A 13,382-nucleotide genomic window follows, 5' to 3' on the forward strand; every position below is an offset into this window, starting at 1 on the left:
ATTTAAGTATTAATAAAATGTATTGTTAAGGGCTCAAGTATTTTAATTAAATATTTTAAAGGGTTAAAGTATTTTAAGTATAAGGTTTTATAAAAGTAAAATATATTTTGGACTAAACGTTTATTAATTATTGGGCAATGTAAATTATTCCTACATACTCTTATTGGAATAACCCATTCCAAAACTCATAACTTAAGCCCTATCCCATAACTTAAGCCCACATTTTTATAAGCCCAAATTTAACCCTACACTCCCTACTCTATAAATACACCATGAATCCCCAAAAATTTTCCCACACAAAAAGGTTAGTCTTATTTTCTTTCTCCTTTATTTTATTAATTTGTGGTTTTGATTTTATTGTTTGAAATTAATTTAATTAGTATCAAATTGTATTCTGATGATTAAACTTTATAATTTCAGATTTTATAAATGTCATAATTTTCAGATTTTGTAAATTTTATAACCTATGGTTTTTAATTATTGAAAATCACTATTTCAGGGTTTTTACGAACAATTGATTTAGGGCTTTTATAGTAATGATGTTTTGAAATTTTGGTGATTATAACTAATGATTACTTTAACTTAATTCCAGATTATTTTGAACATGTAAATTCGTGTTTTAATTTTTAGATTTCCGTTCGTTAATATTAATCCCGTTTTAATCCTGATCAGGTTCTGAACTCATCCGATTTTGATAAAAAGTAGTATTTTCCACGTGTAAACAACGTTTTAAGAAAGACTCACTACCTTTGGTAGTGAGCACCACCCTCTCGTGGCCAAATTCAGCCTCTAAATATGATTTTCGGGCAGTTTTTTATTTTTAACGAAGTTTTTTATGCTTAAAATTTTATCCTTGAGTTTGATTAATAAAATTAATTATGTTTAAAGTTAATTAAGCATAAATATATGTTTTATTAAAGTTTTAAGAGGTTTTTCATCATATTATATTGTTGGAAATTACGTGGGTTAGTAATATTAATTGTTGTTTTTTTTAGGAAGTGATTATTTCCTAGGAGACTTTTAATTGAGTATTAAAGTGATGTGTTGATAAAGTTTTGAAGGGTTTTTTTTAATTTAATCTAAAGTGCTGGAAATAGTTTCTAAGTACTACTTTTGATGTTTTATAAAGAGGGTTTAATCACCCATTAAAAAGGGAGAGTATATTAGGGGTTTTAAAATAATTTTCAGATTTTTATTAAACTTTAAACTTGCTGTAATTTCATGTATAAGAATATATTTTAAGGTTTTTATGAAGAAAATTTAAAGAACTATATATAAGCCTTTAATTTTAACTAAAGGGAAGGTTTTAAAGTGTTGTTTGATTTGGATTTTGAAGGTTTTAAAGTAAGTTAGTATTGTTGTAAATTTGATTGATTGGGTATTGATTGAGATGTTATTGTTTGGTTTAGGAGAGGAGTTTATTGAAGGTGATTTCTAGATAGTAAAGTGGCATACCAATTCGTTTATTCAAGGTACGTACAAGTTACAAAACCTTGCTTTTAGGTGCATGTTTAAGGACGGATCGAGAACTTAGTATCATGTATAGGGATGACTGTGTTAAATTGTTTGGTTATACATTGTGAATTTCATTTGATGTGCACTATTCCTTATTGCAATTATTGGTTATGCTCTAATTATGCAAGGTGCGCTTAGAGGCAAAGGTATGTGATTGGTGAAATGATTTATTTATTACTCATTCATGATTAATGAAATAGGATGAGTAAAGGAAAGATTCAAGTCTTATAAGACAAGGTTAAGAATTTGGGGTGCCTTATGCACTCAAGGTGTTTATACACCGAGGTAGTAAAGGAATAAATAATAAATGTTGTTTTGTCACTAATAAATCAAGAATTGAAATCGGAAACTTGCCTTGCTTGATTTAATTGTGTTTGGAATGTTTGTATTGTTATGCATATGAGTCATCACCAAGTTTAAACCTGTAAATCATGTAAAGTGCAAGATGGATGAGCAATAAAACTCTGGATTGGTGCACATCTTGAGTAATGACAATCAGGGGTTGGGGTACATGGGGTATTAGCCGTGTACTTTTCTCGAGGCCGTCTGATCTACGAGTCTCTTATTTCAAATATTTTTCTTAAAACTAGGAGTTAGGTGAGATCTCATACTAACTACAATCACGGAGTCGCGCCCGTGGTCGTTGGATGTTTACTGATGTTTCCGAAAGGAGGCATGGGGTTTTTCTTTATTGATGTTCCAAATGGGACATAGGTTGGACAACCTTGTCTATTGCTAAATCCAATGAGTAAATTGAAATGAGTTAGCTACTATTAACTAGTGAAGTCTTAATAAATTGGATAGTTGAGTCATGTGTTGAGTTTATTATTTAATGATGCATATGTTTGATTATTAGTAGCATGTTAGGTATTTCTTATATTATTTCGCAGTTTGTATGTACTCAGCTTTGCTGATTGCGTGCTTTTGTGTATGTCTTTCTTTGGTCACGGCCTTCGCCTTTCAATGACCCTGTGACGATCCAATTTTTACACTTGTAATATTGGGGAGCAGATTAACCACAGGTTCTTACACATTCAGCATTCGCATCAAGGTTGTGGGATTTTGAGTGGAGTGTTGGTTACTTTTCACTATTTATTTTGCTATTTATTTTTTAATTCATCAAACTCAATTTCATTTTATACTATTTTAACTAAATTGGGTTTTGAATAAGGGTCTTGATGGTTCCAAGTTGTAAGATTTAATTTAGTTTTGGTTATTGGTTTTGAAACTTATTTATAACTGATTTAGTTTTCCGCTGCTAATTTCTGATATAGCCTTAACGTTTGAACACGTGGCGGTAGCACGCCAGTAATTCTCTTGAATATTGTTCAGGTTACTCCCAGGTTTAAAGAGAGAATTATTGGGGTGTTACACCCATAGCTAGGTTGTTATAACATACTAATTTAGAATTCATAATATAGATGGATAAAATTAGAAAATTAAATTCCTCACTTAAAGTGTTAAACATATTATTATCAACATTAATAAGAGATGATTAAGTTTAAGCATGTAACTCACATGTCACCTTTCACAATTAAATTTAAGTGTATGATTGACATCTTCTGTGGTCATTAAAGATTGATAACATTATTGGGACTCTTAGCTTAAATTAGGAGTTTATGATCATTAAAAGCTACTCCGTACTTAGTATCATACCACACATTTATCTCTAAATTCATTGAAAATATTTGGTAAGATAATCGACAATCAAATAATTGAGGGGAAGTATAATTGACAATTAACAAATTTGGAGATACCAAACATTTTTTTTATTTTATATCATTATAGTATTTATATATATAGTACTCTATATAAGTATATATAGATCTATATAAGTATATATAGATCAATGTAAGTTGACCTCAAAAAAAAAAAAAAAAAAGATCAATGTAAGTAACACATATACATATTGTTCGATCAACTACTAAAATTAATGGCAATGTGACATCAAAAAATTGTTACATGGTACAAAATTATAAAATCGTTATGATCTTCCGTAAAGACAAATTAGATTAATCGTGAAATAGAATCTGCAAGTGGGCAAGCATAATTCGGAGTAGTTTGTTTAATGGGTTTACGAAAGTTCGAGGAAAGTATTACTCACTATTTGTTTGCTTTTTCATACGAGATTTTGTCAAACCCATTATTCCAATATCTCTTTAAAGTCAACTATTGTTAGTTACTATTTATATACCAATTATCCATCTAACATATATCCATCACATGTTCATACATACATGATACATCCAAGGTTGGCGGTGGGCCGGCCGCGGTGGCTAAAAAATTACTTTCCTCATTCTTAAAATGAAGAGATATACTTTTCTCAATATATATTTTTAACCTTAAATTTATGTTAGTATACAAATTACATTAGTTGTAGAAGTAACGTGTGTATATTTTTGTAATCAGTATGAAGTAACCATTATACAACACTTGAACACAGTATATTATAAAAATAAAATAAAAAACAGCACTCCTTAAAACTAAACTCTGTTTGACCGTATTTGTGATTATTGATTAAAAAGGCAAGGAGTACATTGTTACCATGCATGCATATTTTCCAATTTTGGTGGAACCTAAAAAACGTGGGATCCAAATCATCTTATCATCTAAATTTAGGCAAAATTCTCCAATGTGTAATAAATCATTCTTTGAAAAACACAAAACAGTTATCCTAATAGTGTAAGTCACTTTCTAAACCCATGAGTTTGTGAATTTTCATACCGCCTACTTTTGATTTTTCGTTTTATTGGTTTTTTTTCCATATATAAATTCTATCTCTTGTCTCTTTCATAATCTATAGTTCCCGCAACTTTAATTAATTTCTTTCAATTGATGTAAATTTTTGTTGAAAGCTAAGAACAAACAAGAAAAATGCCCTTCAAACTAAGTTAAGAATATTCCGTTGTTTGGAAGAGAAGAGTCCACTTTGCTTAATTGATAGCAACAAATTATGCTAAATACGGAGTATTCACATTATTAAAGGCAAAGTTACTATCCGTCTCTTTTTTAATGTATTGTTTTATTTTGAGTAATATGAAATAAGTACTCGACTAAATTAAAATAGTTGATTTAATACATGTACATGACTTATATGCTTGCGTGATATCCATCTATAAAGCTTAAGAGAATATATGTGACAAACTTACAACTCATAAAATTTAAGTAATGAAAAATATTAAATTTTAAGTGATACTCTGTACAAGGGCGGAGTTTTGTTACGGCTTGGGGCCTTCCCCCCCCCCCCCCCCCCCATTTTTCTAAATTGTTGGTTATAAGTAATATAATGTCTAATAATTATATTTAAAAAGTTATGACATAGTGGTTAACTATTGTTATTTTTAAGCAAAATGTTGAAGGACCTCCCCTCCAAATTTTTTGGCCCAAAATTCGCCACTGACTCCTTAATATTCACTAAAACATTTTTTTGGCTTTGACACTAACTTTTTGACGAATAGTGTTAATTATTGTAACAGCGAAATTTTGTGCTTGAAGATTAAAAATGTGGGTTGTAGCTTTTAGGAAGAACTCAAGGGGTGAATCATAAGAATATAGAATATACTCTGTAGTTGCATGCTAATCGATATATACTTGTTACATGTTAATTATATACATACGGTACTCGTAAGCATGGTAAGATTTGTTTGTCCTTCATGGAGCATGCATATCAATTAACAAAGGTTGATATACCACATAAAAATCTACTAATTTAAAAAAACACATTTAGAAAAATACAAGAAAGAAATGGCAGAAGCATGAAATTGAAATTATAAGATAATGTTTCAAGGTCAATTGTATTTTATATGTGACGTTTCTAGCCACTAAAATAGACATGTACGGAAAATATACTTATATTATTGAATCATGCTATCCAATGTCTATATATAACCTTTATCAAATAAAAATAATATCCATGCAATGAGGCAATAATTGTTATCTTATTCAGTTGACATTTCATATACAACCTTACAAAATAAGGTATTTAGACATTTAGCGCATATACTATTTGATGTCACGTCGTTATTTTGATAATAATTTAATTCTCAAGTTTTTAACATATAAACATTTTGATTAGTCATTATTTGCTATATGCCAAATTTTACTATCTCTTTCATTGATGCCGGATTAGGGGAATACGGTGTGTATTATTCCAAAAAGAAAAGGTTAGTATACTTTTTCTAATCATGCTTAAGTACTCATTTGCCACATATATAATATAGAATGTAGGGTTTATTGCGTAGGAGTAGTAGTTCAGTCATTAAATTGTACAATATACATGACAAATTCTTGTTTTAACTGAAAACATTTTGGCAGAAGAAAAATATGAACATGTAGAATAAGAAAATTCACTTTTCAAGTTGAGATTTAAGTTCTTTTGATATATACTTCAACATAGAGTTTATATACAAATACTTATAGTGATGGAGACCCCTTTACCCCTCCCACCTAAATCCTAGCAAGTTTTAAGGGCAATTTGCCTCATATTAAGCTTGTCGATTTGCTTCACACCTTTGTGACCTAGCCATTCATGCCAGTCAACTTACCATGCATATCGCCCTTCATGTTATAGGAAGCAATTTAACTTCCCAAAATACATACAATCGATATAGAATTAAATATATTGGCAAGTGTATTAGCATAGAAAGATATGAAAAAATCGAACTATGTATATATCTAATTACTTAACTCAAAACAGAACCACATGTGGTATAATTAATTAACCCAAAAAATATAATCGTATATGATATTACTTGACTCAAAACCGAACCACCATGTGGTATAATTAACCCAAAAAACCAAATTATATCTAATTATTTGACTTAACTTAAGCCGACTCAAAGTCGAACCAAATGTGGCATTATTGACCCGACCTAAGACATTGAGGTAAATTTTGATAACACACAAAGTGTCAAGAAACACATTTTTCTTTGGGACTTGAGGCATTTCATCAATCACTGAACCAGCTGTAAACCCGAGTAACTAGTATGGGTTCATAGTTGTCCATACCACAATATAATTTTTTTTTTCCTTTCCTCTTCATCTTCTTCCTCCCTTAAATCCTTTCCCCACCTCCATGGATAGCTCTCATTGTCGGCCAAACCTCTGCCCACCACACCTCCACCTCCGACAGCAAGGAACCCACCCCACCAGCCACCACCTTGGTCGAAACCCAGAAACAAGCAACCACCTCCGTTTGAAATCACCGAAAACCACCCAAAAAACATAACCCCAAAAAAGAAAGAGTGAGCAATGCTATGGAGTACTTTCGGTTGATTTTCATGGCCTTCAAACATAGACAAGTTCCTTGTCAAAGACACAAACTTATGGCTCTAGCCATTAAAAATGGCGAGTTTTATGCTGAAATTGACGACATTAATTGTTTGTCGGTACTCAATTATTATTGATTTGTGTACTGTTATTATTGGTTAGTAACTGTTATTATTGGTTTGTATATTGTTATTCTTGATTTGTATACTGTTATTAAGAGGAAAGAGACTACTTTTTACAACATAGCAAGTAGTACGCAAAATTACTTTTTTACCCCTGGTATGTACCTAGTGGTCTATCACTACTCCTGTAAACCCAGAACTATTTTTCCCGCGAAATTAACAACTCCCACTCTGTCTCTCTCACTGTAACACCCACAGACAATATTCCAGAAGTTTCTTCTTCTCAAAATTGTTACACTGAAACCCTAACCAAAGAAATCACTCTGTAATCTACTAACCCCAGTACTAAATTCATCAAAATAATCCCAAATCAAAACCCTAAAATCAAGTTCAAAATTCAAATGGATTTCTGGAAAATGCAGGAAACCCAGATTGTGGATATGAAGGGATTCGACGATAATGGCGTCGATGAAGTAACAGGGGAAAAACAGAGGATTCCATTCTTTGGGTCAATGTCGAAGAACAAGGAGACTACTTGGGTCATCTCACTGTTCGTTTTTGTTCATCTTGTCGTGTTTTTTTGTACGATGATTGTCAATAATTGCTTGAGTAACTCGCACGGAGATTGTACTTTGATGTTCTTTCAGCCTCTTCATGAGAACCCTCTTCTTGGTCCTTCTTCTTCTGCGTTAGTCTCTCTCACTTTGAATTTTTTACGTACTTATTTGAATATTTTGGGATGATGTTTATGTGATTTTCTTTTAAATGTTGTTTGTATGAACTTGTGATTTTTTGAATTGAACTGGGTTTACCTGTTTTCTATTTGATTTCTTGAATGAGTAGTTGGGATTTGTTGAATTGAAATGGGGTTGAATTATCTGCTTTATGTTATGTAATTCATACGAAAATGCTTTAATTTAGGGGTTGGATTTTTGAGGGTTGATTTTGAGTAATTAAAGTATTGCAAAATTTTGGACTAGAATCAATAGTACATACTAAATTTGATGTGTCAATTGAGATGGGATGTGATTATTGCTTACATGAATCAATCAGATTGAAATAATGCTTACCTAGTCAATCAGATTTTTCATGTGTATCTTGGATTATTAAGCAATTGTTGAACTTTGAATTGGATTATAATTTGTACTTTAATTCTTAAAATCAAGTGATCTTTCAATGGCAAACTATCAGGATATGACTTCTTTTGAGTAGTAAAGTGTGAAGCAACAATGTATATCAATGTACCATACAAACATAAGTTTACAGTGATGTGCTGTAATGAATTGGCTACAGGTTGGATAGGATGGGTGCGCTTCGTAGAATACATTTGACAAACATCCATGGAGTATGGTGCCTCTTCACCTCCCCTTTGCTTCATGCTGGTGTATTTCACCTTTTCATCAGCCTCTCCAGTGCTATCTACATAGGGATTAATCTGGAACAGAAATATGGACCATGTAAAACTTCTTTTTTTGTCTGTTTAGTATTCCTTAAGTATCCTGGAAATCATATATGTTAATGCTCTTGGTCTCTTATCTGCAGCGAGGACTGGGATCATCTACATATTGTCGGTCATCACTGGTAGTGTGATGGCCACACTCTTTGTCCAAAATAGACCTGATGTTTCCTCTTCAGCTGCTCTATTTGGCTTGATCGGTGCTTCCTTTTCTGGGCTTATTCGAGACTGGAAATCTTTCAGCAATAAGGTTTTTCTTTGCCCAATATGCATTATTCTCCTTCTTGATTGATGTGTGCTTCTGTATCAAAATTGCTAAAGTGCCTGCAATTGTGTGCAGTTTCAGGCTGTGATGGCACTGCTCTTGGTCTTTGCAGTGAACTTCGCTCTTGGGATGCTACCCTTTATCGATAACTTCTCAAACATTGCAGGATTTATGGCAGGATCCCTTCTTGGTTATGTCCTGTTTTTCTCTCCGCAACTTAGGAAGCCAGCTTTACATAAAGGTTTATTTGATTATGGTGTGAAGAAGTCTGTGGCATTGAAGGATAAGTTGGATAGACCAACGTTAAGGATTGTCTGTCTTCTCCTGTTTTTCCTCATGTGAGTTCTTCTCCCACTGGTAACAAACCAAATACTTAAAATATTCGATCTAACCTGAGGTTTGGATTCCACATGCAGGGTAGCTGGCCTCATTGTAGCAGCTCTCAGCAGCATTGATATAAACAAATACTGCAGTTGGTGCCACTACGTTGATTGTGTGCCTTCAAAAATGTGGATTTGTGATAGCAAAACTTCATCCTGTAAGGTAATGTTCAACTAACAGGAAGTTGAATGTAGGGTACTTCTTAACTAATTTGGTATGCTAATATTCTCAATTACAGTACCAAATGACATGCATAATGTTTTTATTCAGAGTAATAACTTGAAATTGCTCAAAATTTGATTGAAACAATGATTTGATATGCTATTTTATAGATGATTTGCACAGAACCATCACTTCTCACTGCTAATGCTGATTAACGATGTGATCCTGATTTCAGACTACTGAACTGAGGGGGCAGACGGTTATAAGGTGCTTGCGAAGTGACAAACTCAAGATCTTGCCTTACACAGGCATCTCAGCTACAAGATTGGAGGAATTGTGCAGTATGATTTGCTCTTAGTACAGACTTGGAGATTGCTTATGTTGATCCAATATATTCTGCAGTTTTGATTGCATATCAAGTGTGATAGGCTATTGTACCTCAATATTAGAATACAAAACTTCAAGCTAAGTAGTGTATCAATGTATGTTCATATCATGTAAATCAGTCCAATGCTTTTTCTTTGCATAGAAGCAGCAACAAGTGATGTAGTGAAATCAGATTTTTGAGGAAAATGTTTCGAATTTTGCTGTATAGAATTGTATATTCTCAAGAATGTTGTTACAAGTTCAAGAAGCCAAGGCAAATTCAAACTCTAATGAAGGCTGCTGATAGATACTATGGTAGCTTAGTTAACTACATATACTACAATACATTATCTTTCAAAAAAAAAAAAAAAAAAAAAAAAAAATTACTACAATACATTATGCTTTCATGCAGAAAAGCATTTCTTCTTCGATCTTTGTTTCGCTTGTCCTAGATCGATCATCTTGACGTACCATTAACAACCAACTATTTTATGGGACATACTATTCACCCCTCTAAAATCTTTAAGCTTCCCTTTTTGCTTTCTTCGGGTAGGTTGTGTAGGAAGATCATTCAAACCAATCAAACATGTTTTCTTTCTTACATTTTCGCATTTCATGTACCCTTCTTGCAACTTCCGCTTTGTATTTTCCAATTTCTTGCAATATGACGATTCATCCAACTGATCCAAGGAAGGTTTAGGTGGTGATGATGACAAAGGTTGTTTGAGATTTCGATGTAGTACTTTTAACTCTTTTCCTTGGCCATAACCATGTTGCGTTGATATTGGCTGCGGTAATTCTTCAAGAACACTCTCTACTCCTTTCGCACCTAAATTATCGAGGATAACATTCATCTCCTTGCCTTTTCCATGACGACGTTGAAGTGTTGGCGGTAAAGAAACTGGCGAGGGTGAATGTCGTGCTACATCTTCAAGAACACCATCTACAATTGTCGTCTTCTCATCCAAACTAACAACTTCAGTAATTCTTTGCTCCATTGAAACCCTACTAATAATATCCCATGCGTCATCTAAATTATCAAATTTCCTAGAGGCCTCTTCCCACAAAGCAACTACATCCATATTTTCTTCCATGTTTATTTCACGTAAAAGGAATTTCTCTCCAAGACTTCTTAGTGATTGATGATTGAATAAACAAAAGGAAATAAAAAGGTTGACCTAATGGTACTACTTATAACAAACAAAAGGAAATAAAAAAGTTGACCTAATGGTAGTATTTCGTACAAGATTTTTTGTGGATTAGAAAATAAAAAGTTGACCTGATGGTATTATTTCGTAAAAGTTTTTTTATGGATTAGATTTTACAAAATAAGATTACATGGTAGATTACTAGATTGTAGAATAGAATTATTTTAAATTATATGGGTTACAAATATAAATGGAAAGAAAATCTTGTTACGTTTTAAAAGTTTATCTGGAAAACAATTTCATCTAAATTAGAGATTAACTTCTATAAAGGTTAAATAATATGTAATGCACTTGCAAACCAACAAGCGCTCGTGGCCTAATGGATAAGGCATTTGACTTCTAATCAAAGGATTGTGGGTTCGAGTCCCACCGAGCGTGTTTGTGTTTTATTATTATTATTTTTTTTTGTTATAAAAAACTTTTGTATAGATAGTTGATTTTAGTTTCTCTAATTTACTTATTTAGCACTTTTGCAAGTAAAATTCAACAAGATACATACTTATATTTTAGCGGCCAAATTATAGATATATACTTCAGATTATAGCTAAAATTTCAAAAGGATGTGATTCATGGAAAATTTCTAAAATCTTACCTCACATCTAAAAACAATATCAAATAAGGTGTATTTTTAGTCCATAAACGATTCAAATGCTAACACTACAATGAATAAGGACATATTAATACCAAAGACTTACTTTGTTACCTTGTTGTATCCTCTCAAAAGCTTAAATTATGTCTAGATGTCCTTATCGACATAGATTATTTTATTCCTCAATTAAAACTTTAGTGTATTACTCCATCCGTTCCATAATACTTGGGACGTTAGGGTGGACATATAATTTAAGAAAATTACAAGTCGGTCCATTTAAAATATTTATTTATTGTATAAAGATTCTCTTTTGTATTTTTATATGGTAAGAAAACAACAAATTGAGGTGGGAGTGGGGTGGGTGAGGAGAGAAGGAATATGGAAAAATATTTTTTTATTAGTGGTCCAATTCCATTTTTAGTAACGTGCCAAATATCATAGAACTGACAAATATAAAAAATTGTGTCAAGTATTATGGGACGAAGGGAGTATACACAGCCTAGATTATTTTCCATCTAAATTAGAGACACATATTTTACTTTAAGAAAGTACTTTTATGATAATTGTATTAATAAGCGCTCGTGGCCTAATGGATAAGGCATTTGACTTCTAATCAAAGGATTGTGGGTTCGAGTCCCACCGAGCGTGTTTTTAAATGAATAAATATTTTTGTTTTTGGGCCCAATACAACTAAAAGGCCCAAAATACAGCCCTTTTCATTAAATGCTGAATTTATGAAGTACAGTAGAAGGAATGTTTGATTATTCTGTAACACTTGGAATAATTAATTTCTTCCACTGTTAATATAAATAAGAGAAGAGATTGTGACTATTATTGAATGTGACCTGGGCTTAATTAATATGAAGTTTTAGACCACTCTACTATACACGGCTGCTCTTCGACAGGTAGTTTTGGTCCATTTCCAGCCCATTTTCTGTTGGAAACATTAATAATTTCGAGCATAAATAGGCAACACTTACGTTAAACAACTACCTTGATAGTTACCGTCTAATAGATAACATTGTTAGTTTTGTCGAATAAACCCTTAATTAAAGTTAGGTTTCTGTACTTCAATTGCTCCCTGCCCCCTACCTTGATGGAATTCAAGGAGGCAGTCTTCTCCATTGGGCCTTTAAAAGCTCCTGGAGAGGACGGTTTCCATGCCATTTTCTTCCATAAATTATGGGATTCTGTCCACCAAAATTGCTTCAATCTAATTTCCTCCATCTTCCAGTCCAAACATTTACCTCCTTCCCTAAATAAAACTGTCATATGCCTTATCCCAAAAGTCCAAAGCCCATCCCACATTTCAAGCTTTAGGCCCATAAGCCTTGTCAATTGTTGTTATAAATTCGTGTCCAAAATTTTGGTGAATAGAATTAGACCTCATCTAAATTCTATTATCTCCCCGAACCAAAATAGCTTCCTTCCGGGTCGTGGCACCGAAGTAAACTACATAATTGCAACCGAAATTATCCATTCCATGGGTAAAAAAAAGAGGGGGAAGAAAGGGGGTTTTTGCTCTAAAAATTGATCTCGAGAAGGCATATGATAGGCTTGAGTGGCCGTTTGTAAGGCATTGTCTTCTATATTTTAATTTCTCCCTTGACACGATTGATTTAATTATGAGTTGTGTCACCTCCGTCTCCTCTTCTATCCTTATAAATGGTCACCTATCTAAATGTTTCTCTCCTTCTAGAGGCCTCCGTCAAGGGGACCCCCTCTCCCCTTATCTTTTCATCATTTGTTTGGAGTACCTCTCAAGAATGATCCATAAAGAGTGTGACCTCAAAAATTGGAGCCCTTTCCGTTTTAGGGGGGAAAACCTTGCATCTCCCACCTTCTATTCGCGGATGATGTTCTTTTATTTGGCCAAACCGACAAGAAAACACTCAAGTCTCTTACCACCACCCTTTCCTCCTTTTTCAATCTTTCCGGCCAAAAGATGAATCCTCAGAAAAGTTCAATTTTGTTTTCCCCAAACACCCCTAAATCCATGATAGATGAGTTTGAACAAGAGTTAGATGTCACGGCCACCAAGGATTTAGGA

At 32.9% G+C, this 13,382-nt stretch overlaps 1 protein-coding gene and 2 non-coding genes across 3 annotated transcripts in view; all 3 read left to right on the forward strand.

Moving 5' to 3' along the window:
• Positions 1-9,194, forward strand: part of LOC145584539 (inactive RHOMBOID-like protein 8) — a 13,583-nt gene extending 4,389 nt beyond the window's left edge. Inside the window, exons 3-7 of the mRNA XM_081641360.1 lie at positions 7,328-7,455; positions 8,199-8,362; positions 8,448-8,611; positions 8,702-8,964; positions 9,043-9,194. Coding sequence (XP_081497486.1) covers positions 7,328-7,455; positions 8,199-8,362; positions 8,448-8,611; positions 8,702-8,964; positions 9,043-9,184 — 861 coding nt within the window. The 3' untranslated portion in view covers positions 9,185-9,194. The remainder of the gene's footprint in view (positions 1-7,327; positions 7,456-8,198; positions 8,363-8,447; positions 8,612-8,701; positions 8,965-9,042) is intronic.
• Positions 9,195-11,048: 1,854 nt separating this feature from the next.
• TRNAR-UCU (transfer RNA arginine (anticodon UCU)) lies at positions 11,049-11,121 on the forward strand. Its single transcript has one exon. It is a non-coding gene; the product is annotated as a tRNA-Arg (tRNA).
• A 786-nt stretch (positions 11,122-11,907) lies between these two features.
• On the forward strand, positions 11,908-11,980 carry TRNAR-UCU (transfer RNA arginine (anticodon UCU)). Its single transcript has one exon. It is a non-coding gene; the product is annotated as a tRNA-Arg (tRNA).
• Positions 11,981-13,382: the final 1,402 nt, after the last annotated feature.

This window comes from Chenopodium album, chromosome 16 (assembly GCF_948465745.1).
Source record: "Chenopodium album chromosome 16, dcCheAlbu1.1, whole genome shotgun sequence".
Lineage (NCBI taxonomy): Eukaryota > Viridiplantae > Streptophyta > Magnoliopsida > Caryophyllales > Amaranthaceae > Chenopodium > Chenopodium album.